The 25531-nt window shown below is 47.6% G+C and overlaps 2 protein-coding genes across 2 annotated transcripts in view; one reads left to right on the top strand and one right to left on the bottom strand.

The window, feature by feature from the left end:
• ari-1 (E3 ubiquitin-protein ligase ariadne-1) overlaps positions 1 to 25531 on the top strand; it is a 61554-nt gene that overhangs the window by 14467 nt on the left and 21556 nt on the right. The window lies entirely within an intron of this gene.
• On the bottom strand, positions 22764 to 24474 carry LOC123760769 (carbohydrate sulfotransferase 6-like). The gene is made up of 2 exons (XM_045746554.2): positions 23735 to 24474; positions 22764 to 23293 (listed from the first exon to the last, which is right to left on the bottom strand). Exons 1-2 carry the CDS (start codon positions 24463 to 24465, stop codon positions 22912 to 22914), a joined length of 1113 nt encoding a protein of 370 aa, XP_045602510.2. The 5' UTR covers positions 24466 to 24474; the 3' UTR covers positions 22764 to 22911.

The following is a 25531-nucleotide window of genomic DNA, read 5'->3' as shown; positions in this document are numbered from 1 at the left end:
TCTTTGAAAGCCTTAAGGGGAGTACGGCACTTACGGCCGTAGAGCATCTCATAAGGAGATACTCCTAGGGACTCATTGGGGAGACTTCTGAAAATACACATTATTAGGTCAATCTGCTTATCCCAATCCTTTGAGGTTTCACTACAAAACTTTTTCAAGAGTGCTTTGATGGTCTGATGACTACGTTCAAGAGAACCCTGTGAAGCAGGATGATAGGGGCTGGACAATACCTGTTTGATGTTGAACTCCTCCAGTGTTCTTTTGAAGAGATCACTGGTGAAGTTGGTGCCACAGTCACTTTGAATCTCCCTGGGAAATCCGTATTGAGTGAAGATCTTCAGTAGATGTTTGATAACCGTAGCAGCCGTGATGTTCTTCACTGGAACTGCTATGGGAAATCTGGTGGTAGGACACAGGATGGTTAGGATGTAGGCGTTACCTGAACTGGTCCGAGGTAAAGGACCAACACAGTCTATTATGAGTCTGTGGAAAGGTTCCGCAGGCACCTGTATGGGAATCAGTGGTGCTCTGGGAATGGAGACGTTCGGTTTGCCTGCCATCTGACATGTATGACACTGTTTTACGTACTGTTTGACGTTATTTACCATACCTGGCCAGTAGTAGTCTTGGCGAATCCCATGGTAAGTCTTGTTGAAGCCGTAGTGGGAGAATGCTCCATGGGCCAGGTGTAGAATAGTGGGCCGCAGGCTGGTGGGAATCACAAGTTGTTCGGTGTTGGCCCAATCGTCCTCCTCCTTCAGTTTACTGGGTCTATATCTGCGGTAGAGCAAGTCGTTCTCTAGGAAGAACCCAGGAATACTGTCGGGTTGAGTCTCAGCCTGGAAAAACAATGGTGTTAAAGTAAGATCTTCCCTCTGCAACTTACGGAACTCCAACTTGGTCAGATGCGGGGGTAGTTTCTGAGGGTCTTGAGGGACAGCGGTAGCAGTAGAGTCAGCTGGCTGTGGACGTGCGGCTTGTGCACGGGTGGTCACGAGAACCGGAGGAGAAACTTCATCACTCTCTTGAACCTCTGCTGGAACATACTCGAGAATAGGATTACTTGGCACAGAGTTACACACCTGGGGTTTGTCCATGACGATCAGGTTGGTCGGTTGCAGGTCTTCTGCCAAGTCGTTGCCTAGGAGAAGTTGCACTCCAGGCATGGGAAAAGGCTTTTCCCTGACGGCGACTTGGACTTCCCCGTTCACGTAGGGACAATTCAGGTGGACTCTGGCGAGAGGGTATGGAGTGGTAGCAGTGAGGTCAGTGATGAAGACTGTTTCCCCGGTGTAGACTATGTTGGGCACAGCCGACTTCAAGATGATCGATTGTAGAGCCGCTGTGTCCCTCAAGATCTTCAATTTGAAACGTCCCTCCGGATTTGAACCGTTGGCAGAGACAGTTCCAGTATACAGGTGGTTACTGAAAAGAGAAAGATCATTAACATCAACACCAACATTCATCACAGGCTTACCGGACTTAGGAGGAGTTGGTTTGGGTCGTTGTTGGTCAGTGGTTCCCTTGTATTGAGACTTACCACACTTGTCTATGGTATGTCCATAGAGTCTACAATATTTGCAGTACAGTTGTGAACCAGCTTGATCGGGGCTCACCTTCTCGTAACTGTACCACGACTTCTTACTGGAGGATGGTTCAGGTGTCAGCCGGTGGATGAGGCTGTAAGTGTCAGCCGACTTAGCACACTTCAGGTAGTCGGTTTCTTCTTTATCTGCTAAGTAGAGGCGGACAGGAGGCGGCACACGTCTCAAGAATTCTTCAACAAGCATCAGGTTGACGAGTTCTGTAAAAGTAGAGACATGTGCTGCTTCCAGCCATTTCATGAAATACCTCCGTTTCGTGTTAGCAAACTCAAGGAAGGTAGTGGTACTTGCCTTCAGGTGGTCACGGAATTTCCTTCTATAACTTTCAGTAGAGAGGAGGTAGGCGTCCAACACTGCTTGTTTCAGAGTGTAGTAGTCATTCTCAGACGCCAAAGTACTGAGTGTGACTGCAGCTCTACCTGTAAGATGGACTCTGAGAAGTGTGGCCCATTGGTCGACAGGCCAACTGAGTTGATTAGCAAGGGTTTCAAAGGTGGTAAAGAACACATCAACTTCTGCTTCTACAAAGGATGGCATTAACTTACTTGCATGTGATATATTAAAACTGACGGGAAGATTGGCAGTAGCTTGTTGGCGTTGAGTGAAGTGGGAAGTTTCCAAGGCGATTTCACGTTGACGACACTCTAGAGCCAGAGTCGCTTGTTGCTTGTCATGTTCGCGTTGCATCTCCAACTCGCGTCGTTTGGTTTCAAGCTGTACTCGTTCCCGCTCCTGGAGTAGTGCAACCTCACGTTCTTGGAGGGCGAGTCCTCGTTCGTGTTCTTCTCTCCTCAAAGCAGCTTCACGTTCTCGTTCTTCTCTTCGTATGGCAGCAGCTCGTTCTTGTTGTTCGAGGGCTTCCCTTTGCTGTTCGCGGGCTTCCTTTTGCTGCTCACGTTCAATCTTAGCCAGCTCTAGTTTAAGTTTCATCGTTGCCAAGTCAGTTTTATCTGCAATATAGTAAGTTTCATGAGTTTCAGAGTCTATCTTACCTTGCTCTAAATAGTAATCCAGCAACAGGTTGTGTAGGTCATTTTTGTTGGCTTGATAGGGAACTTCTAGTTGATACTCATGTGCAAGAGTTTGTAGTTCAGTCCTCTTGGCACGACTTAAAGTTCCTATTTCACCTGCTGGATTTGCACGGAAAGTTTGGAGACGAAACATGGTGAAATTAGCAAATAAAGGTACACGAATGTTCAATAATGAAATGTCAGAAACAGGACAACGTGGCAACTGGTACCTATCCTGTGTGATCTTTAACAATTAACGTTAAGTGAAAGATATTAAATGATTAAATTAAATCAAGGGCGCAGGAAATCTTGTACCCGGTACTCATGTAAGAGAATAAGGGCAAGAAAATCCTACTAACAAATGAAACAAAGTTTCGAAAACAAATGAAACAGTTAAATGCTTCAAAAGTAAAATTGGTAGTCCAAGGATGTAGGCATACCTTGCCAAGTCTCTAAAGGACATAAAGCAAGTTTTTCCTACTGAATTTAATATGATACTTACAGAATTAGCGAACTTTTGTGCTCTGAAAAAATAAGCTAATTCCCTACCGTTGTATGTATCATCATCTCTGACTGACGTGTAGGGGTGCGAGGTGTCAACTGGTGACGAGAACTGCTGCTGAGGTCCCAATTCAGCAACTAAAGTTCGAGCTAGAGGAACTATGGCCCTCTTTGTCCTCCTACAGTCAGATTGCAGAAGATTGGGTACTCTTGACCCGGGGCAGACCACAGTACCAGGGTACCAATATGATGATCTGTCAGAATGAGAAATATTCAAGGGACATAGATGGTAAATACGAGTAATAACAAGGAGGGAGAGATGACCAATTAAGAGTATGACTGAGGCCTACAGTCACCACGTAATCCAAAGTTGTCTCACCTTCACTATATGTTACTCTCGTAATGCACAATACACCGCACCTTATAAAAAATGAAATTGAATGAAAAAATAGTAAAGCTACGTTAACAAAGTTAAATACGCTTACCATAAATTACCACTTAGCACCAGTACCTGAGTCAAGCTCCTAGGACAGGCCCCCATATAACTTGTGACGGTAACGCGTTGGTGTTCGGCTGTTTAAGGCTAGGGGTATGGCCTCGTCACATAGTTATAAAAAAAAATAGAAAAAACTGGAACTTCGTCTGTGGTAAGGTAAGGAGAAGACACACAAAACACAAGTAAACTTTAACAATGAAATTTTAATTACGTTAAATAAATCAAAACATGAAAATAATGCACAAACAAATTCTTATAATAAAATCAATGAATCAAAATAATAAGAATACTTAAATGACACAATGAAAAGTTACGTTAAGTCAAAATAACAAGAAGTGCAACACAAAAGGTAAGTGGGAGGTGCTGGAATATTGGCTTAAAGCCACCACCTCTCTCAGTACACGCTAACGTCTAGCTGGGAGGAGTGCTGGCTACGAAAGCACGGAACATTCTGAGGACTGATGTTGGGGCGACCCCAGACATCAGGTAGTATTGGGGGCGAGTGCAGGTGCAGCCAGACCGGCGACCAATCAGCGGAGCCGTAGCGATCAACGGGTAGTTTGGTGGTTGGAGTTCGAACAGGTGGCTGGTTGCATACGTTTCTGCTCACCCTGGCAAGCCTTGCTGGTGCTGGTGTTGTTGTCGTTGTTGGACATTTCTTCCATAGTCTTTTTATATAATTGTGAAGACGTAATTTTGGAGGGAAGAGCAGGCTCAATCTCTTGAAGGAGATTATCGTCACAATATATAAATAAATAAATAAATAAAATGTATAACGTACGTGAACTTGTACGTAAGTGCTCGTAGCGACGCGCTGTTTCATAACAAATTCTTTTTATCAACACTACATTCATGGTATAATTCACGTCATTATTTCCGTATATAATGCACGTAGTATACATTATACGTAGTGTACATTATATATGTATATAATGCACGTAGTATACATTATACATAGTGTACATTATATATGTATATAATGCCACGTATGTATACAGCTTTCCCCGTCACGGAGTCCGCGCTAGTTGCTCGCACCTCTCATGTTATTCCCTGACAATTATATTGCATTTTGGGCTGCGATGTGTGTGTGTGAACTGGGGAGAACCGATCCCTGGATTTATGATCCCAGCGTCGAGGGGGAAGCTGGTGAGCATGGTGCTTAGTGACCCGTATAGCTGCGTGTTAGTACCCTTTCAATCTTCATCAATTGTCTCTCCCTCAATCACCAGCAACTCTCCCTCAATCTTTACCACACTCGACACAAACAAAAACTAACACTAGCTTGCCACAAACACACATCCTGGGAATGTGTGTTTGTGTGCTAGAGAAAAATGTATGTAGTAGATATGATGGAGAGAAACGTCGTGCGCCAATTCATAAGACAACTGATGGTTAGAAAGACGGAGCCCAAGAGCTAACAGCTCGACCTTCCAGGCACAAATACACACACACACACACACACACACACACACACACACACACACACACACACACACACACACACACACACACACACACACACACACACACACGATGAAGATTGTAAGATCCTCCAAGAGGCTTTGAACAGGTTGCAGAGATGATCAGAGAAATGGCTACTGGAGTTCAATACGAGCAAATGTAAAGTTATGGAAATAGGATCAGGTGATAGGAGACCAAAGGGACAGTACACATTGAAGGGGAACTGCCTACCTGTGACGACGCGAGAAAGAGACCTGGGTGTGGACGTAACACCTAATCTAACTACTGAGGCAAATATAAATAGGATAACGACAGCAGCGTACTCAGCACTGGCAAAAGTTAGAACATCATTCAGAAACCTAAGTAAGGAGGCATTTAGGCCGCTTTATCACACACAGAGATCACACTAACGTGATGCATCAAAGGAACAAATCCACAAGGGCAGTGACGAGGATTCGAACCTGCGTCTGAGAGCATCCCAGACACTGCCTTAATCGACTGAGCTACGGCAGGGTTTTAACCCTGTCGTAGCTCAGTCGATTAAGGCAGTGTCTGGGATGCTCTCAGACGCAGGTTCGAATCCTCGTCACTGCCCTTGTGGATTTGTTCTTAGGGCGCTTTACACTGCCTACGTGAGACCAGTCTTAGAGTTTGCCGCGCCATCATGGAGTCCCCACCTGAAGAAACACATAAGGAAACTGGAAAAGGTTCAGAAGTTTGCGACGAGGCTCGTCCCAGAGTTACGAGGGATGGGATATGAAGAACGCCTGAAGGAACTGAACCATACGACACTAGAAAAAAGAAGGGAGAGGGAGGATATGATAGGAACGTATAAAATACTCAGGGAAATTGAGAGTGGAAATAGACGAAATGTTCACACGTAATATTAAATTAACAGAACGAGGGCACATGGATAGAAGCTGGAAGTTCAGATGAGTCACAGAGATGTTAGGAAATTTTCTTTTAGCGTGAGAGTAGTGAAAAAATGGAACGCACTTCAGGACTAGATGGTGGAAGCAAACTCTATTCATAATTTTAAAACTAGATATGATAGAGAAATGGGACAGGAGTCATTGCTGCAAACAACCGAAGGCTAGAAAGGCGGGATCAAAAAGAGTCAATGCTCGATCCTGCAGGCACAAATAGATGAGTATAAATAGGTGAGTACACACGCCCACCTGCCGTGCCTTACCAACACAGTAACAGGCGTGATAATAATCACTACAAACGAATAATATTGCTCCCCCCTCTAACCCCCCACCCCCATCCTCTATCCCCTCCCACACCCCACCAAGAGAGGGACACTGTTGGGTCGCTCCTGTGATCCCCATCACCCATAACTCACCGTTGCCAGGAATATAATAGTACCACCCCCCACTACACCCCCCTCATCCCCCCTCCCCACCCATCCCATCTAACCCCTCCCGGATCGGCCAGGTGGGAGGGAGTTGAATGGTACGGACTGCAGGGTGGGGCACTGAGACTGGAGCGAGCAAGGGCGCTGAGAGAACAGGAGACAACAGATAAGAAAGTCCAAGTTCGAGACAGTCGGAGCAAAGTATTACGTTCGTGAAACAGTCAACAGAAGACCTCACGGCCAAGATAACAGAAGGACCTCACGGCCAAGATAACAGAAGGACCTCACGGCCAAGATAACACAAGGACCTCACGGCCAAGATAACAGAAGGACCTCTCGACCAAGATAACAGAAGGACCTCACGGCCAAGATAACAGAAGGACCTCACGGCCAAGATAAAAGAAGGACCTCACGGCCAAGATAAAAGAAGGACCTCTCGGCCAAGATAACAGAAGGACCTCTCGACCAAGATAACACAAGAACCTCACGGCCAAGATAACAGAAGGACCTCACGGCCAAGATAACAGAAGGACCTCACGGCCAAGATAACAGAAGGACCTCACGGCCAAGATAACAGAAGGGCCTCACGGCCAAGATAACACAAGGACCTCACGGCCAAGATAACAGGAAGGACCTCACGGAGTGTGTGTGTGTGTGTGTGTGTGTGTGTGTGTGTGTGTGTGTGTGTGTGTGTGTGTGCGTGCGTGCGTGCGAGCGTGTGTGACAGAGAGAGAATGAATGAATGAGCCTTCGCTAATCCCCTGACCAATGAAGACCCGCCCAGTCATTACCTGAGCAAAGTGGTGTTAATGTGTGTGTTAGCAGTGTTGTGGAATAGGCGGACGACGGGTGTGGAGGGCACGTGTGGAGGTACTAGCACGTGTGGAGGTACTAGCACGTGTGGAGGTACTAGCACGTGTGGAGGGCACGTTTGGAGGTACTAGCACGTGTGGAGGGCACGTGTGGAGGGCACGTTTGGAGGGCACGTGTGGAGGGCACGTTTGGAGGGCACGTGTGGAGGGCACGTTTGGAGGGCACTTGTGGAGGGCACGTTTGGAGGGCACGTGTGGAGGCACTGGTGGTGACCACGAAGGGGCTAACTACTTAACGTACCAAAGGTAGGAGCCAGAGAGAGAAAGGTAGTAGCCAGGGAGAGAAAGGTAGGAGCCAGGGAGAGAAAGGTAGGAGCCAGGGAGAGAAAGGTGGGAACCAGGGAGAGAAAGGTGAGAGCCAGGGAGATAAAGGTAGGAGCCAGGGAGAGAAAGGTAGGAGCCAGGGAGAGAAAGGTAGGAGCCAGGGAGAGAAAGGTGGGAGCCAGGGAGAGAAAGGTAGGAGCCAGAGAGAGAAAGGTAGGAGCCAGAGAGAGAAAGGTAGAAGCCAGGGAGAGAAAGGTAGGAGCCAGGGAGAGAAAGGAAGGAGCCAGAGAGAGAAAGGTAGGAGCCAGGGAGAGAAAGGTAGGAGCCAGAGAGAGAAAGGTAGGAGCCAGGGAGAGAAAGGAAGGAGCCAGCGAGAGAGAGAGAGAGAGAGAGAGAGAGAGAGAGAAAAGAGGAGTCGTTACAAGGAGTGTGATGAAATACACGTCTTAAAAAACTAAATTATTCAGAAACGTTCAGAAGTTAACAAGATATCCCATCCAATAATTAAAGATAACGAGCAGTGATCTAAAATAACTAAAAGATCACAGATTGGAGAGATGCAGAGAGAGAATAGAACCAAAATAAGGAAGAGACGCAGAGAACAAAGAAAGGGAAGGCACTCGGAAAAAATGCAGAACTGAAGAATACAACGCAGAAAAAAAAATACATACAGATTGCACACCAGTTGATTGACAGTCGCAAGGCGGGACCGAAAAGCCAAAACTCATCCCCCCTCCCCCTCCCTCCCCCGCAAGCACAACTAGGTGAGTACAACCAGGTGAGTAAGCAGTGTCCCAGCACGGTGGTCACACCAGAGACATAACACATATATACATCACCGAGGCGAGACACAGTGATACATGTATCACACGGGGCGATGTGTTCTCTACTCACCTCTCACTCGTGAGTCTGGTCGGGAGAGTGCCGGCAGGTGGGTGGGGTAGATGGGTGAATAGCACACCAATTTAAAGTTTAAGGATATGATTTATAGCGAACAAGGTTTTTTAATTAAAAAGTGTTATAATTCTCTCTCTCTCTCTCTCTCTCTCTCTCTCTCTCTCTCTCTCTCTCTCTCTCTCTCTCTCTCTCTCTCTCTCTCTCTCTCGCCCCTCTCTCTCTCTCTCTCTCTCTCTCTCTCTCTCCCGCCTCCCTTTATGTCTCGTTATGTGAGATGACTTGTTTGCTGAGGTCAGTCTGGTGATTTAGGGAGACAGTACTAACCTTAACTGCTGCCTCCTCTGCTGACCCCTATTCCCTCTCCCTCGTAAGGCGCTCCCCTCTTTCTCTCCCTACTTTCTGCCTCAGATATGACACCCCCCTCTTTATCTCCCCCACTTTCTGCCCCAGGCATGACACCTCTCACCAGGCATGAAACCCATGAATTCTTTCACTAGCTTCCTCAGGTATGGCATTTCTTCCCTCATTCAATATACTTCCCCATCTCCCCTCCCATTCACCATCTCCCCATCCCCACCGTGTGTTTCCTCCCCTATTCATTATTTTTTTCATTATCTATCCTGTATTGTGCTGATGGCACCATTCTCTCTTCTTCCTATCCTTTCCCCCTCTCCCTCGCCTGGCCATGTTTGTAGAGCAGTTAATATATTGGGTATTGGGACTGTCCTTTGCCTCGTGTCCCTTCCTCCCCCTCTATCCCCTATCTCTCTCTCTCTCTCTCTCTCTCTCTCTCTCTCTCTCTCTCTCTCTCTCTCTCTCTCTCTCTCTCTCTCTCTCTCTCTCTCTCTCTCTCTCTCTCTAACACACACACACACACACACACAGGGGACAGGGGCCTCATAGCCTGGTGGATAGCGCGCAGGACTCGTAATTCTGTGGCGCGGGTTCGATTCCCGCACGAGGCAGAAACAAATGGGCAAAGTTTCTTTCACCCTAAGTGCCCCTGTTACCTAGCAGTAAATAGGTACCTGGGAGTTAGTCAGCTGTCACGGGCTGCTTCCTGGGGGGTGTGTGTGTGTGGTGTGGAAAAAAAAATAGTAGTTAGTAAACAGTTGATTGACAGTTGAGAGGCGGGCCGAAAGAGCAAAGCTCAACCCCCGCAAAAACACAACTAGTAAACACACACACACACACACACACACACACACACACACACACACACACACAGTCTTCATGACAGAACCAGTGCTGACCCTACAAGTTGTAATGGACCAGACATTACTACCAGGGGGGGAAAGACTGGTGGAAATAAGAGTGCCACCAGAGGAAGTAAGGAGACAGGGGCTGCTGCAGGTGATGAACCTCGCACCTGACCTACGAAGCTCACACTATGGGTCCGGTAAGAGCCAGCTGCAGTATGAACCCCATACTATATATAACCTTCAACACCTCACTTCAAAATGGGAGAACTGCCTGATGTTCCAAAAATGGCACGTATGGTATCTTTATAATATGTGTGTGTGTGTGTGTGTGTGTGTGTGTGTGTGTGTGTGTATGTGTATGTGTATGTGTGTGTGTGTGTGTGTGTGTGTGTGTGTGTGTGTGTGTGTGTGTGTGTGTGTGTGTGTGTGTACAAATATGAAACTTTCTAGCTCACGTGTAGTAGTTTGAAAGTTTCGTGTTTTTAATATTTTTTTTGTTTGAAATATTAGTAGCAGTAGAGACATAGCAGAGTGACGATATTGAGAGGGATAGGGTGGTCATTTTGACAGGGATAGTGGTGACAATTTTGACAGGGATAGGGTGACAATATTGACAGGGATAGGGTGACAATATTGACAGGGATAGGGTGACAATTTTGACAGGGATAGGGTGACAATATTGACAGGGATAGGGTGACAATATTGACAGGGATAGGGTGACAATTTTGACAGGGATAGGGGTGACAATTTTGACAGGGATAGGGTGACAATATTGACAGGAAGAGTGTGACTGTGTATACAGGGAGACAGTGACTACGGTGACAAGGCGAGGGGGTGACAGGAGACAGGGATAGAGAGAGTGACAGAAAATGAGACAGGGAGAGGGGTGACAGAGAATGACGGAGGGGGAGAGGGGTGGCAGAGAATGAGACAGGGAGAGGGGTGACAGAGAATGACGGAGGGGGAGAGGGGTGGCAGAGAATGAGACAGGGAGAGATTGATAAAGATAATAAACAGGACAGAACTGCTGCAGTTTGCCAAAGAAAAATTGGTGAGTGATTCATAAAGAAGTCTTGGCAAGCTGTTAAGTCCCCCGAGCTTGCTAATAAGTCCGTGATTAGTCAATAAGACTAGCTATTACCTCCACGTGACGGGAGGGGGGAGGGGGGGGGAGGGAGGGGGGAGGGTAGAGTATAGGGGAGGAAGTAGATGTGCAGTGTGTGTGTGTGTGTGTGTGTGTGTGTGTGTGTGTGTGTGTGTGTGTGTGTGTATACTCACCTAGTTGTGCTTGCGGGGGTTGAGCTCTGGCTCTTTGGTCCCGCCTCTCAACTGCCAATCAACTGGTATATAGGTTCCTGAACCTATTGGGCTCTATCATATCTACATTTGAAACTGTGTATGGAGTCAGCCTCCACCACATCAGTGCCTAATGCATTCCATCCGTTAACTACTCTGACACTGAAAAAGTTCTTTCTGACGTCTCTGTGGCTCATTTGGGTACTCAGTTTCCACCTGTGTCCCCTTCTTCGCGTACCATCAGTTTTAAACTGTTTATCCATATCTACCCTGTCAATTCCTCTGAGAATTTTGTAGGTGTTATCATGTCTCCCCTTACTCTTCTGTTTTCCAGTGTCGTAAGGTGCATTTCCCGCAGCCTTTCCTCGTAACTCATGCCTCTTAGTTCTGGGACTAGTCAAGTGCCATACCTCTGAACTTTTCCCAGCTTCGTCTTGTGCTTGACAAGGTACGAGCTTCATGCTGGGGCCGCATACTCCAGGATTGGTCGTACATTCGTGGTATACAATGATTCCTTACACAGGTTCCTGAAGGCTGTTCTGTTATTAACTAGCCTTGCATACGCCGCAGATGTTAGTTATATTTTTGTATGTGGGCTTCAGGAGACAGGTTTGGTGTGATATCAACTCCTAGATCTTTCTCTCTGTTGATTTCATGAAGTGCTTCATCTGCTATAGTTTCCGTCTATGTGCCCTTGTTCTCACGTTCCTCACCTTTGAAGATTGCTGCTTTGTCAATACTTTGTTAATTCTCCTAAAAATCTTGCATGTCGTCATCATGTCCCCACACTTTTATTTTCACCTTCGGGGTAGTGAGATCCAGTTCCCCGCAACTCCCAGAAATTCCTTGTTGGATCATTTTTAACTTTGCATTTCTTATTTTAAATGTTTATAGCACTGGAAGGATCCATTATGATTTGTGATGCAGAGAGAGAGAGAGAGAGACAGAGAGAGAGAGAGAGAGAGAGAGAGAGAGAGAGAGAGAGAGTGAGAGAGAGAGAGAGAGAGAGAGAGAGAGAGAGAGAGAGAGAGAGAGAGAGAGTGAGAGAGAGTGAGAGAGTGAGAGAGAGAGAGAGAGAGAGAGAGAGAGAGAGAGAGAGAGAGAGAGAGAGAGAGAGAGAGAGAGAGAGAGAGAGAGAGAGAGAGAGGCTACTCCCCACCATCCCCCTTCTCCCTCAGTTTTTCCGCCTCGGTAATGGCCGAGTCATTTTTTTGATGACCGGCCAAACAGCTGCAAAGTGAGCCCAGAGAAAACATGGATTTTTGTGAAAGAAGACGGAAGGAGAGGCGTCAGGGGGGGGGGGAGTCATGGAGGGGGAGATGAAGGGAGGGTAGATGGGGGAAATGGAAAAATGAGGAGGTGGGAGGTAGATGAGAGGAAAGAGAGAGAGAGAGATGCAGGCGTGAGAGAAGGAAGATGGAGGGGGAAAGAAGTATGGGAAGAGGAAAGGACAGTGTGTGTGTGTGTGTGTGTGTGTGTGTGTGTGTGTGTGTGTGTGTGTGTGTGTGTGTGTGTGTGTGTGCGTGTGTGTGTGTGTGTGTGTGCGTGTGTGTGTGTGTGTGTGCGTGTGCGTGTGCGTGTGCGTGTGCGTGTGCGTGTGCGTGTGCGTGTGCGTGTGCGTGTGCGTGTGTGTGTGTGTGTGTGTGTGTGTGTGTGTGTGTGTGCGTGCGAGCGCACCTGTCTGTCCATTTACCACTCCATCTGCTTCAAAACTCGTAAGGAATTGACAGACTTAAACATGAGTGTACATAAGAAGTTAACACAGTGGGAAGGTGTAAGTATTGAGCATATAGTGACACCGTAGTCAAGACCAGAGTAGCCGTGACACCATCTGGGTGACGGACTGCACGGTGAAGGAAAGGAAGTATTGGGATGCTGTTGTTGTTATAGATTCAGCTACTCGGAACATGTTCCAAGTAGCACGGACTATGGTGAGCCCGTAGTGGACCTACCTGGCACAGGAGCGGTGCTGTTGGAATTATTGGGATGAAGGGCGGTGTAAATACTGAAGAGAATGGCTGAATGGAAAGTTGATTGATTGATTGATTGATGAAGATTAAGCCACCCAAAAGGTGGCACGGGCACGAATAGCCCATAAGTGGTGGCCCTTTGGAGTCATTACCAGAATCATTTTTAGCTGATACTGGAGATCTGTGGAGGCGCGACTGCACCCTACGGAGACGTCGTGACCTCTGGAAGTTGATCAATTGTCTGGGGTTCGTATACGCTTATCTGGTTAAGCTAGAAGGATGGATTTGTTACGGAGTGGCAAACGAAGAGAATGGTTTGTATAACTATGGAGACGAGCATCTACGGGAGAGTCAGATTCCCAGCGCTACGGTGGAGGCCGTTTTCTACGACTCGCAGGAAGAACAAGAAGAAAATCGTATAAACAAAGGACGATCAGATCAAAGGAATGCAGACGACTCTATCCCAACCTGATGTGACGTGAATGCATTCCATCCCATTGACGGTGCGCTCATCCCAAACAAAAGAAAGTCAAGATCCCCCTTCCCACTCTTCCTCCCAGCGTATATTCGATTCATATTAGGCCTCTTGAACTGCAGAATAGACAGACAGGCCCGTCGATCCTCCTTTGTTTTGATTTCATCCGGGTGATGGTTGGCTTGTGACGTCATTACCATCATGGTGGGGATACTGGCGGAACTTGTGATCCCAGAAGGTACTTGTTGTGGGATGGGGGCCCCTTTTCTCACTCATGTGGGGGCTGAGTGGTGTTGGATGGGGGGCCCCCTTGTCTCACTCATGGGGAGCTGAGTGGTGTTGGATGGGGGCCCCCTTGTCTCACTCATGGGGGGCTGAGTGGTGTGGGATGGGGGCCCCCTTGTCTCACTCATGGGGAGCTGAGTGGTGTTGGATGGGGGGGCCCCCTTGTCTCACTCATGGGGGAGCTGAGTGGTGTGGGATGGGGGCCCCCTTGTCTCACTCATGGGGAGCTGAGTGGTGTGGGATGGGGGGCCCCCTTGTCTCACTCATGGGGGGCTGAGTGGTGTGGGATGGGGGGCCCCCTTGTCTCACTCATGGGGGGCTGAGTGGTGTGGGATGGGGGGCCCCTTGTCTCACTCATGATGGGGGGGCTGAGTGGTGTGGGATGGGGCCCCCTTGTCTCACTCATGATGGGGGGGCTGAGTGGTGTGGGATGGAGGAGGGATTAAAGCTAGGTAAGAGAAGAGAAGGCTAAGGAAGAGGAGATATAGAAGGGAAAGAGGAGAAAGGCGAGAGGGCTTGAGAGGTCTTCAGTCATTTAGATCCGTGATGCTCATCATTGCTGAGTGGGTTGTGCGTGTGTCTGAGGAGTTTAAGGACGCAGGATCGAGCCCCTCGCAACTCAGAGGGGCTCGACCCTCAATCTATTTGCTAAATCGACGAAGTCATGCGAATATTTATATTTTGACACAATCACAAAAAAATAGATTCATTAGAAACATTGTTTGAAAATTTTGTTTTGCTATACTAGAGCATTTTCTTTACACAACCACATTATAATTAGATCCGCTTTTGTAAAACATGTATAAAGCTTGTCATAATCTATCGAGAACATTTTAATACAATCTATTTAAATGACATAGCCCGGGCAAGTAGCACGGGCTATGGTGAGCCCGTACTGGACTTGCCTGGCACAGGACCGGGGCTGTAGACTGCCGCGAACCTCATAATTACCAGAAGTTATGCTGCCTATTATCTCCCTTAACTTGACTACATTCCTAGTCGTTTCCCCCCAGGCGACATCCGCGTCAACTTTGCCCAGTTGGCAGTGTATGCCCCAAGGGGAGGAGAGAATAGGGAGAAAACCTTACGCTCTTCCTTCCCAATTTACAGATACATCTGAAGAGTTTATAGATTCTCTCCTAGAGCTGACCAAATCGTGGATTCATGTTTGAATTCGTGGATTCATGTTTGAATTCGTGGATTCATGGATGGATTCATGTTTGAATTCGTGGATTCATGGATGGATTCATGTTTGAATTCGTGGATTCATGGATGGATTCATGTTTAAATTCGTGGATTCATGTTTGAATTCGTGGATTCATGGAAGGATTCATGCTTGAATTCGTGGATTCATGCTTGAATTCGTGGATTCATGAATGGATTCATGTTTGAATTCGTGGATTCATGGATGGATTCATGTTTGAATTCGTGGATTCATGGATGGATTCATGTTTGAATTCGTGGATTCATGGATGGATTCATGTTTGAATTCGTGGATTCATGGATGGATTCATGTTTGAATTCGTGGATTCATGGATGGATTCATGTTTGAATTCGTGGATTCATGGATGGATTCATGTTTGAATTCGTGGATTGATTCATGTTTGAATTCGTGGATTCATGGATGGATTCATGTTTGAATTCGTGGATTCATGTTTGAATTCGTGGATTCATGGATGGATTCATGTTTGAATTCGTGGATTCATGGATGGATTCATGTTTGAATTCGTGGATTCATGGATGGATTCATGTTTTTGACCATGTCGTAGCTCAGTCGATTAAGGCAGCGTCTGGGATGCTCTCGGACGCAGGTTCGAATCCTCGTTACGGCCCTTGTGGATTTGTTCATGTTTGAATGTTGTCTGTCGTTCCTGTGTTCTCCAGACTCCACTGTCGGAGGGGCGAGCAGGACACTGGGGGGGGGGAAGGGGGGGGGAGTGACAATGAAAGAGGTGACAGAGAAGAGTGGATGATGTGGGGGGGGGGGAATGGAGGATGTACATTGTGGAATGTATAATGGGATGTGAAGGATGTGAGGTGTATAATGTGTGTGTACTCACCTAGTTGTGGTTGTGGGGGTTGAGCTCTGGCTTTTTGGGCTCGCCCCTCAACTGTCAATCAACTGATGTACATATTTATTTATTTATTTATTTATTTATTTATTTATTTATTTACTTATATACATATACAAGAAGGTACAATGGGTTTATAAGAATACATAGCTTCAGATACTGGAGCCTATTGGGCTCTATCAAATCTACATTTGAAACTGTGTATGGAGTCAGTCAGCCTCCACCACATCACTTCCTAATGCATTCCATCCGTTAACTACTCTGACACTGAAAAAATTCTTTCTAACGTCCCTGTGGCTCATTTGGGTACTCAGTTTCAAACTGTGTTCCCTTGTTCGCGTACCACCCTTGTTAAACAGTTTATCTTTTTATCTATCCTGTCTATTCCTTTGATAATTTTGTAGGTCGTGATCATGTCTCCCCCGAGCTCTCTTGTCCTCCAGCGACGTGAGGTGCATTTCACGCAGTCTCTCCTCGAAACTCGTGCCTCTTAGTTCAGGGAGTGTGTGTGTGTGTGTGTGTGTGTGTGTGTGTGTGTGTGTGTGTGTGTGTGTGTGTGTGTGTGTGTGTGTGTGTGTGTGTGTGTGTACTCACCTAGTTGTGTTTGCGGGGGTTGAGAAGCGGTTGAGAAGCGGTTGAAGCGGGAGAAGCGGTTGAGCTCTGGCTCTTTGGTCCCGCCTCTCAACCGTCAATGAACAGGTGTACAGATTCCTGAGCCTATCGGGCTCTAATAAGTGTGTGTGTGTGTGTGTGTGTGTGTGTGTGTGTGTGTGTGTGTGTGTGTGTGTGTCCTCATCGCTACTATAACTACCACCACAACAGGAGGATGGGGCTGGTGATGAGGGATAGTCTCCGGTAACCTACTAGCCCTTACATCCTATTAACTGTGGCAGGTTGATTCCTCTCATTCCACTTCCTTCCGCTTTTTTTTTGTCAACCTCAACCCCCCCTCCCACCCTCTCTCTCTCTCTCTCTCTCTCTCTCTCTCTCTCTCTCTCTCTCTCTCTCTCTCTCTCTCTCTCTCTCTCTCTCTCTCTCTCTCTCTCTCCCTCACAAACCATTGCTCTCTTCCTCCGTCACCTCCCTTAAGAAAGAGAAGGAAACTGGGGGGGGAAGAGAAGGTGTAGAGGAAAAGCGACTCCTCCCTTGTTCACACTCGGTAATTACACCCAACTATCACCTTCCTCATCACACCTGAGAGAGAGAGACACCTGAGAGAGAGGGAGAGAGGGAGAGAGAGAGAGAGAGAGAGAGAGAGGTGGGGTTGAGACTGAGGAACATACAATATACTTCACCACTCTAGTGAGTTACCACAGTCAGGGTTTGAGGCGTGGGGAGGGTTGGGGGTGTGGGGAGGGGAGGGGGGGTTGTAGGTGATGGGGGGAGTGACAGAAGGTTGTGACTCGAAGGGGAAGGGGAAGGGGGGGATAAAGGTAGAAGGTGGAGAGGTAGAAGAGTGATAATCTGTGGGTAGAGGTAGAGTACTGTAGGTGTGATGTGGGGGGGGGGAGGGGGGGGGCAGGTGTGTTGAGAGAGCGAAGCAGTGTGTGATTCTCTCTCTCTCTAGGAGAGCAGTGAGGATCTAGGGAGGCCAGATTCACGAAGCAGTTACACAAGTACTTACGAACGTGGACATCTTTCCTCAATCTCTGACGGCTTTGGTTATATTTATTAAACAGTTTACAAGCATGAAAACTTGCCAATCAACTGTTGTTATTGTTATAAACAGCCTCCTGATGCTTCGGAGCTCATTAGCTGTTTAATAATTGTAAACAAGGCCGCCAAAGATTGAGAAAAGATGTACAGGCTCGTAAGTGCTTGAGTAACTGCTTTGTGAATCTAGCCCCAGGTCACCAATTAGTGGAGATGCAACCTTGCAACGTACCGTGAGTCACAGTCTTGCTTCTGGCTACGATTTCAAAGATCTGGAAGTAAAGAGATCAAAACACACACTGTTGATTTGATAACATGTTGAATGGCGTATGAGACGTGTGCAACACAACCTTTAAGGTGTCACAATCAGAGAGCACTGTATAAACATCAGAAGTCCGCGGTTGTTCAACGTCCTCCCAGCGACTATAAGAAATATTGCCGGAACAACCGTGGACATCTTCAAGAGAAAACTGGACTGTTTTCTAAGAGAAGTTCCGGATCAGCCGGGCTGTGGTGGGTATGTGGGCCTGCGGGCCGCTCCAAGCAATATCTTGGTGGACCAATCTCTCACAAGTCGAGCCTGGCCTCGGGCCGGGCTTGGGGAGTAGAAGAACTCCCAGAACCCCATCAAGCAGGTATCAAGCAGGTACCTACCACGTACTGGCTAAGGAATTATGTCTCTGTTAACGTCTCGTCTAGCCAACTTGAGGACAACATACATATATGCGAAACTACTTAAGGAAATTCCTGTCTTACTCCTTCCTGCGTGGTCTAACACTCACATTGTTCATCACTTGTTAATTTCTTCGTGATTTACACACACACACACACACACACACACACACACACACACACACACACACACACACACACACACACACACACACACACATACACACACACACACACACACACACACACACTTTGGCGATTCACATAGTTGTAAATTGGCATCAGCCCCGTTACTCTGTCTTATACAACATTCCTTTGTAGCAAAGTTTTAACGTATAATTCATAATTTTTGTGTTATCATACGATTGAAGGACATATAAGGACATGCAAATTCAATTTGCATGTTGCTTCCTTATAAAGTTCTCCTCGCTCGATACACCCTTATAATGTTGACATTTGCAGGAATTTAAGGTAGAATAAATTGAGAAGAGGAAGCTCAATGGGGGGAGGGGGAGAGGGGGGAGGGGGGAGGGGAGGGGGGAGGGGAGGGGGGGGAGGGGAGGCAAGAGGAAGTGTGGAGGGAGGAAGGAAGGAAGGAAGAGAGGTACAGGTGTAGGCTGCTTCCTCATACAGGTTAATGGAGCAGTGACCAGGCGTACCCCCCCCCCTACTCTCTCTCACACACATACACACACACACACCAGTTGACTGACAGTTGAGAGGCGAGGCCAAAGAGCCAGAGCTCAACCCCCGAAAGCACAAGTAGGCGAGTACACACACACACACACACATACACACACAGCCAGGATTTGTATATATATATAATGTACCTCCACCCCCGTGTGTGTGTGTGTGTGTGTGTGTGTGCGTGTGGGAGGGGCAGCGGAAGGAAGGAAGGGGCTGAGGAACGGAAGTCAGACCTGGTCATCGAGATAATTCGATTATAATGAAGATAATGGCGGATATAATGAGAATGATGCCAGCACGGGCGGCCACACCCTGGCTGGCTGTCCAGATGTGTGTGTGTGTGTGCTCGCCTAGTACTGCTTGCCGGGGGTTGAGCTCCGACTCTCTGGTCCCGCCTCTCAACTGTGTTGTGTGTATTTACTACTTGTATATGCAGATTCGAGCTCTTAGACACCGTCTTTCTAGCCCATTTATTTTGTCTTCTGATATGTCTACTATATATATTTCTCTCTAACACACACACACACACACACACACACACACACACACACACACACACACACACACACACACACACACACACAAACACACACACACACACACACACACAGGAAGGAGTCCGTAGCAGCTGTCTAACTCCCAGGTACTTGAACAGAGGCATCAGAGTGAAAAAAAACTCTGCCCATTTGTTTCTGCCTCTGCCAGGGATCGAATCCAACTCAGCCGCGAGGCCTCTGTGTGTGTGTGTGTGTGTGTGTGTGTGTGTGTGTGTGTGTGTGTGTGTGTGTGTGTGTGTTCGTTTGCCTATTTACGCTTGCATAATCGAGCTTTATCTCATGGACTACTACTTTCTAGCCAACTAATGCCATGACTCGCGACCAAATTTCCTATCACGTCTGCTGTTAAAATTATGAATGGACTTCGCTTCTACAACCTGCCCCTTTAGTTCATCTAATTTTCCCACTACTCTTGCCCCTGAAAGAAAGACTTTTTAATGTCTCTACGGCTCAACTGAATCTCAAGCTTCTCCCCCATTCTCTCTTGCATTCTCTCTTACATTCCCAGGTAAACACTTTAACACATACGACACAACTTCTGCAGATGGGGTCACTAACATAAATGAGAAATGGTATTGGTCCCAGCTCCGATCCCTGAGGTACTCCGCTTGTTACCCTGACCGAGTCCGACTTCTCGCCCCACACTGTCACTCTGGTTCATGTCTGCTCAGTATTCCTTTACCCACGTCAGTGCTCGTCCACACACACTCCCGCCTTCCTCTAAAGTTTGTGTAGTAATCTCTTGTGCGTTACTGTGTCAAAGGCTTTGTGGTAGTCCTGAAGTAATGCAATCTGCCCAACCTTCACTGTCTGTCTCTCATATTCGTTTCTGTATCACAGAACTCCAGTTGGTTCGTTAGACAATCATTTCCGTAAAATACTCTTCCGATAGACATTGTTTTAGGTCAATGTTAACACAGTAGGCGCAGCGTTCAGACGCAACCCGTGACCAAGCACGAACACGCTGGCTCCGCCATATTTAATGCTCCTTATCTATGTCTGTCTAGTGGGGTATATTTAGTGTGTCATGTTCATCATGAGACGAGTGTTGTCATTTTCTTTGCTTTGTTCGTGGTTTCCTCGTTCCTCCGGCTCAGTCTAAAATAGAACAAGGAAAGGTTGGAGAAGTGTAGGAGGAAGAGGAGCGGTGATGCTCACACTTGCGGTCAATGTTCGCACTGCGTGTGTGTGTGTTTTTGTCTCTACCGCCTCCTTCTCAACACCTGTGTGGGTGGCCCCTCTCCCCCAACACCTGTGTGGGTGGCTCCTCTCTCCAACACCTGTGGGTGTGACTCCTATCCCCAACACCTGTGGGTGGCCCCTCGCCCCAACACCTGTGGGTGGGCCTGACACAAGTTCTCCATATCACCAAAACAAGCCAAAATAACTGCACAATAAAAACTAGCATAAATAATAATTGTTATTGCAATAACCTCGGAGGTCGAGAACGACCTCCGAGGTTAATACAATTACAGTCACTTGACAGTTCTTTAAAATATATGGAATTCCAAGAGTCGGGACCCGGAACTGAGTGCATTGTGATGTTGGCAGTAGTTAGGAGTGTATAGTAGCAGTGGGTAATGGTTTGACCACCACCTCGTCGTGACCCCTCCCCATCTCGACCCCACATTGCCTCGACCCCACCTCGTCTCGACCCCACCTCGTCTCGACCCCGCCTCGTCTTGACCCCACCTAGTCTTGACCCCACCTCGTCTTGACCCCAGCTAGTCTTGACCCCACCTAGTCTTGACCCCACCTCGTCTTGACCCCCCTAGTCTTGACCCCACCTTCACTGACTCCTTCTCTACTTGACCCAACTTTGTCTTGGGCCAACGCTGTTATGGCTCTTGGTCACTTCCACTTTGAAAGCATTTCCTCCCTAAGGCCACAAGTTCAGAAGATTGCTTTTGCGTCGACCTTGAGTTAGGTGAAAGCCTTTTTATGCTTGTCGAGCTGTTACCCGCCGCTGCATTCCCCTCTTATGAAATGAAAACAAATTTCTGTAATATTTTGCTCAAAGAATATCACAGAAACCCGTAATGAGCTAAAGAATCAACAGGTCTGCATTTGCAAACGGAGAAAATTAACTTTCGGTTCCTCAAGCGACCCGAGGACCCAGCCAGTCTTGGTGATTAAGCGACCAGCTTTCTTGTGAGAAAGCGGCCAGAATTTCTCATTTCTGGAAAGAGAATACCGCGCAAATATTGTATGGAGTTGGCGTCCCTTGGGGCGAGTTCGCGGAGTTTGGTACAGCATCGCGTAATCAAGATTTGGTCGCTGTATGAGGCTGCTCAGTTCACACGAGGCAACTTCCCGTGGTGGCCGTTGTTTGCTGGACGCTGTTCAAGTTATAATTGAAAAAATGTTTGCTTGCCCACAAAAAGGTTTATAAAGCTATTTATATGAGCCCTGCATGACCCGGGCACAGTGCCAGATCACGGGATATATTATGATTTTGTAATAAAACTGATGTGTTTAATAGATGGAAGTATTGTAGCGTTTCTCTAAGCCTAGTTATAGTAATATTACAAAATACAACCCGTAAAATTACAAAATGAGTAATTACATGCATGACGAAACATTGATGCTTTAAGTATGTGTATTAATGGTACAGAGAATAAATAATACAATAAAGTGGCTGAAAATTGTGCATGGAATGACGGTGATGTCTTAGGAAGTCCTGGACTTACTAAGCATCATGCCCAGCCTCCTAACATGCCCAGCCTCCTAACATGCCCAGCCTCCTACCATGCCCAGCCTCCTAACATGCCCAGCCTCCTACCATGCCCAGCCTCCTACCATGCCCAGCCTCCTGACATGCCCAGCCTCCTAACATGATACTGTACTTCACCTCAGACGTACCACTCTGTACTCTTGGACCCAACAAGTTCACGGTTTATATTACTGAACTAGCCTGAATGGCATTCTGGGAAAACAAATAATTTGTGAACCGTCTGAGCTGACAATTATTTCAGTTTACTTTGTTACCTTCAGAATAAGACATTAAGTAACGTTTGTTACAGGCAGACAATGAGTCACAATAACATGTCTGAAGATATGTAGACCAAACCACACACCAGAAAAGGAGGAGACGACGACGTTTCGGTCCGTCGTGGACCATTATCATGTCGATTGTGATGATAGAGAAGATTACAGCAAACATAAATATACGATTAATTGTATGTAGTTACCATAAAGTCTGGCCATGCGCATATCTTCCTAGTTGACACTTCTGGCTTCGTTCATATACGCCGCAACATTTTACCTTCAGAGTTACCATATGACAATAGCACATTTGATATTTGTGTACGCAAAAAATAAATCGGCTTGTTTCTAAAAATATTTTATATTAAAATCTAGCCAGTACTACATAATTTTTTAAATCATATATTGCTTAGTCAGAGAGCGGTGTAGTGTTGTAACGATCTTCCCACACTAGAGTATGGCACGTCATATGTAATAGATGAGTTACCCCTTCAACGTGCTCTTTCCTCGGGGAAATATAAGGAAGGTGTAACAACGCTGTTTGCTACATCCATTTTCTATCGTGTCACGGCGTCTGCTCACGGCCACATGAGCACTAATCACTGGACGAGGAGGTGGTTTCAGGGCTCCACATTTCAGGGGTCAGGGAGAGTAAGGGAGAGGTCCGCGGGTCGTCATACTGGAGGCGGGAATGGTAGCTGTGGTAGCCATAAGCTTGCAGGATGTCCGCACACTCCTCCTGGACCCTCTCCACCTCCTCGAAGGCAAGACGTGTCCGCCACTCGAACACCGTCGCCGTTGAATTCTTGAAGGTCGAGTAAGGATCTACTTGGTAATAATAGACGAAGAGTCCGAGAGTGTGTTTGGCGACGGCGTGGGCGACGCGGACGGTGTAGGGGAGGTCTACGAAGGCGTAGAGGGCCCGCACCTGTCGCAGGGGGTCCAAGGCCAGGTCCTCGTACCTCACCAACATGTACCTGGTTCAAAGAACAAATTATATATGTATTACTCCTTTCACACACACACGCCTTCCATAACTTTCTCCCAACACGTGCATAACTTTATTCCTGTACATGTAAAACTCTTCCTACAGATGGATTAGTTTCTTCCCCGACGTACACAACTTCCTCAACAATGTTGAGGAAGTTGGAGAGGGGGTACCTGCTGCTTGGGTAACAGCTTCTCCCCCGAATCAACCTACCCTGGCTTTGCGCCCTGGTGAGGCCACTCCAGACCAGGCCGACACCAGTGTGCAAGTCCATAGTCTCCTGAGACTGATGGATGCCTACTACTACTACTACATGTCGGCGGTGCTTCTACTACCCAAGTGGGGGCCAATGATTACCTGTTCCTGGTTATGACTATAGCACATGGCACTTCTGATAAATTAAAGTACTAAGAGGAGGCTACTGCAGTACCTGTGAGGGTACTGGCGGCGCAGGGAGCGAGCAGCGGCCAGGTCCTGCCGGTACCTGCGGCAGACGGTCGTGGCGTTCTTGTCTTCCGGCGTGAAGAACGTGCCGTCTACCTTACTGATGATCTTCCCGAGCTCCACCTCGTACCTGGAGGCGAGGAGGGCCCGGGGGTCGCGCACTAGGTGGATCACCTTCACCTGCAGGCTGGGATCCTGCAGGAGGGGCGTCGCCACCCCTAGTTCCGCTGTTGCCACCTTCACCACATTAGCGCAGGCGGCCCGACACACCGCCTCGGTGTAGGCAGGATCCTCACACAGGCTCGGGTACACCTCACATATTGCCTTGACTCTCAGGTCGTTCGCTTGAGGGCCCGTGACCCATTCCCTGAAGTAGTTCATCCGTTGGGAGAAGCGGCAGCGAAGGATGTCACTCAGTAGGCTGCTGCCCTCCGCCGCGTGTCTCCTGAGGGGCTCCATCGTCACGAAGGAACAGGACAGAGCCGTCAGCAGCTGACTCGTCAGAGTAGATCCTGCTCGCTGCTGTGTCCATATCAGCACCTGGCGCTGCGGACTGCCCTTCACTCTGAGTCGCTCTGACGGAGGAGGTCTGCTGAGGAGCAGAGTCAGCAGCAGGAGCAGCAGCGTGGCGCTCACCACTCTCCCTACACTAACCTTCCACGCCTGCTTTTCCAACAGCTTTCCACCAAAGCTAATTTTACGAACTAATTTCGGCATTTTTGGAGCGTCGAGAAGCTCACGAACATTGGCTTTTTCAACCGTTCGAATATAATGTTTTTATCATGTGTTTGGTTTTTCACAGTTTGTTCTTTATTAATGATTATTTTTACACGAGCCTGGACACTACAGGAATAAGGACATCAGTTACTTTGTCACTGTGCAGTTAATTGAATATTTGACCGCTCGCTCGCCTCCACCACCACCTCCACCATACACAGTATCAACACTGTCCGCCACCAACATTTTCGCCCATTTTCCTGATACCTATTTTAGTCAACAAATTGGGTTTTGTCCGGTTTCACGATATTTGTATTTGCCTTTCCTCCTCCTCCTCGGGTATCATGGTTCCCGTAGTCAAACACGGCACATGCTCCTCTCTCGTCCCAGCACCGACCTGGTCCCAGCACCTCCCTCGTCCCAGCACCTTCCTCGTCCCAGCACCTCCCTCGTCCCAGCACCACCCTCGTCCCAGCACCGACCTGGTCCCAGCACCTCCCTCGTCCCAGCACCACCCTCGTCCCAGCACCGACCTGGTCCCAGCACCTCCCTCGTCCCAGCACCTCCCTCGTCCCAGCACCACCCTCGTCCCAGCACCACCCTCGTCCCAGCACCCGCCAAAAAGGCATGAAAAATTTGGTTAATCTGTCCTGGGTCCTCTGCCTACCCTCTGTTCTGTGTGACAGTGAATATGAACAGCATCCTCACTTTAATAAGACTTAGTTGAATTACTCAGATTAGGTAAAATTGTATATTTTGTCAATAATGTTAATAATAATCTCCTATTATTATCTCCTATGCTCATCTCCCTATTTTCGGGGACCAGGAATGTTTAGTGTGAGAAGGAGTGTTTAGGCTAGAGTTGAAGGGATCTCCCTTGGTCGACGCATCTTCTCCAGGAAGCAACCTGCAAGAGTTGTATATAGCTACCGCGTACCTATTTAATGATAGGTGAACAGAGGCATCAGGTTACAAGCCAACCATTTCTGTCCCGCTCAGGGATCAAGACCGCAGTCCATTGTCTGCCTCCACCTTTGACTTCATTTGGAAAATATCTCCACTAACC

Source organism: Procambarus clarkii, chromosome 21 (genome assembly GCF_040958095.1).
Source record: "Procambarus clarkii isolate CNS0578487 chromosome 21, FALCON_Pclarkii_2.0, whole genome shotgun sequence".
Taxonomy (NCBI): domain Eukaryota; kingdom Metazoa; phylum Arthropoda; class Malacostraca; order Decapoda; family Cambaridae; genus Procambarus; species Procambarus clarkii.
The sequence above is the reverse complement of the archived record's forward strand: the minus strand, read 5'-3'. Positions and strand labels throughout refer to the sequence as shown.

Coding starts and splice junctions, on each gene's coding strand:
- LOC123760769 (XM_045746554.2), bottom strand. CDS start 24,465: ATGCCGAAATTAGTTCGTAAAATTAGCTTTGGTGGAAAGCTGTTGGAA. Junction 23,294..23,734: donor CGCCGCCAGTACCCTCACAG/GTACTGCAGTAG, acceptor TCTTTGAACCAG/GTACATGTTGGTGAGGTACG.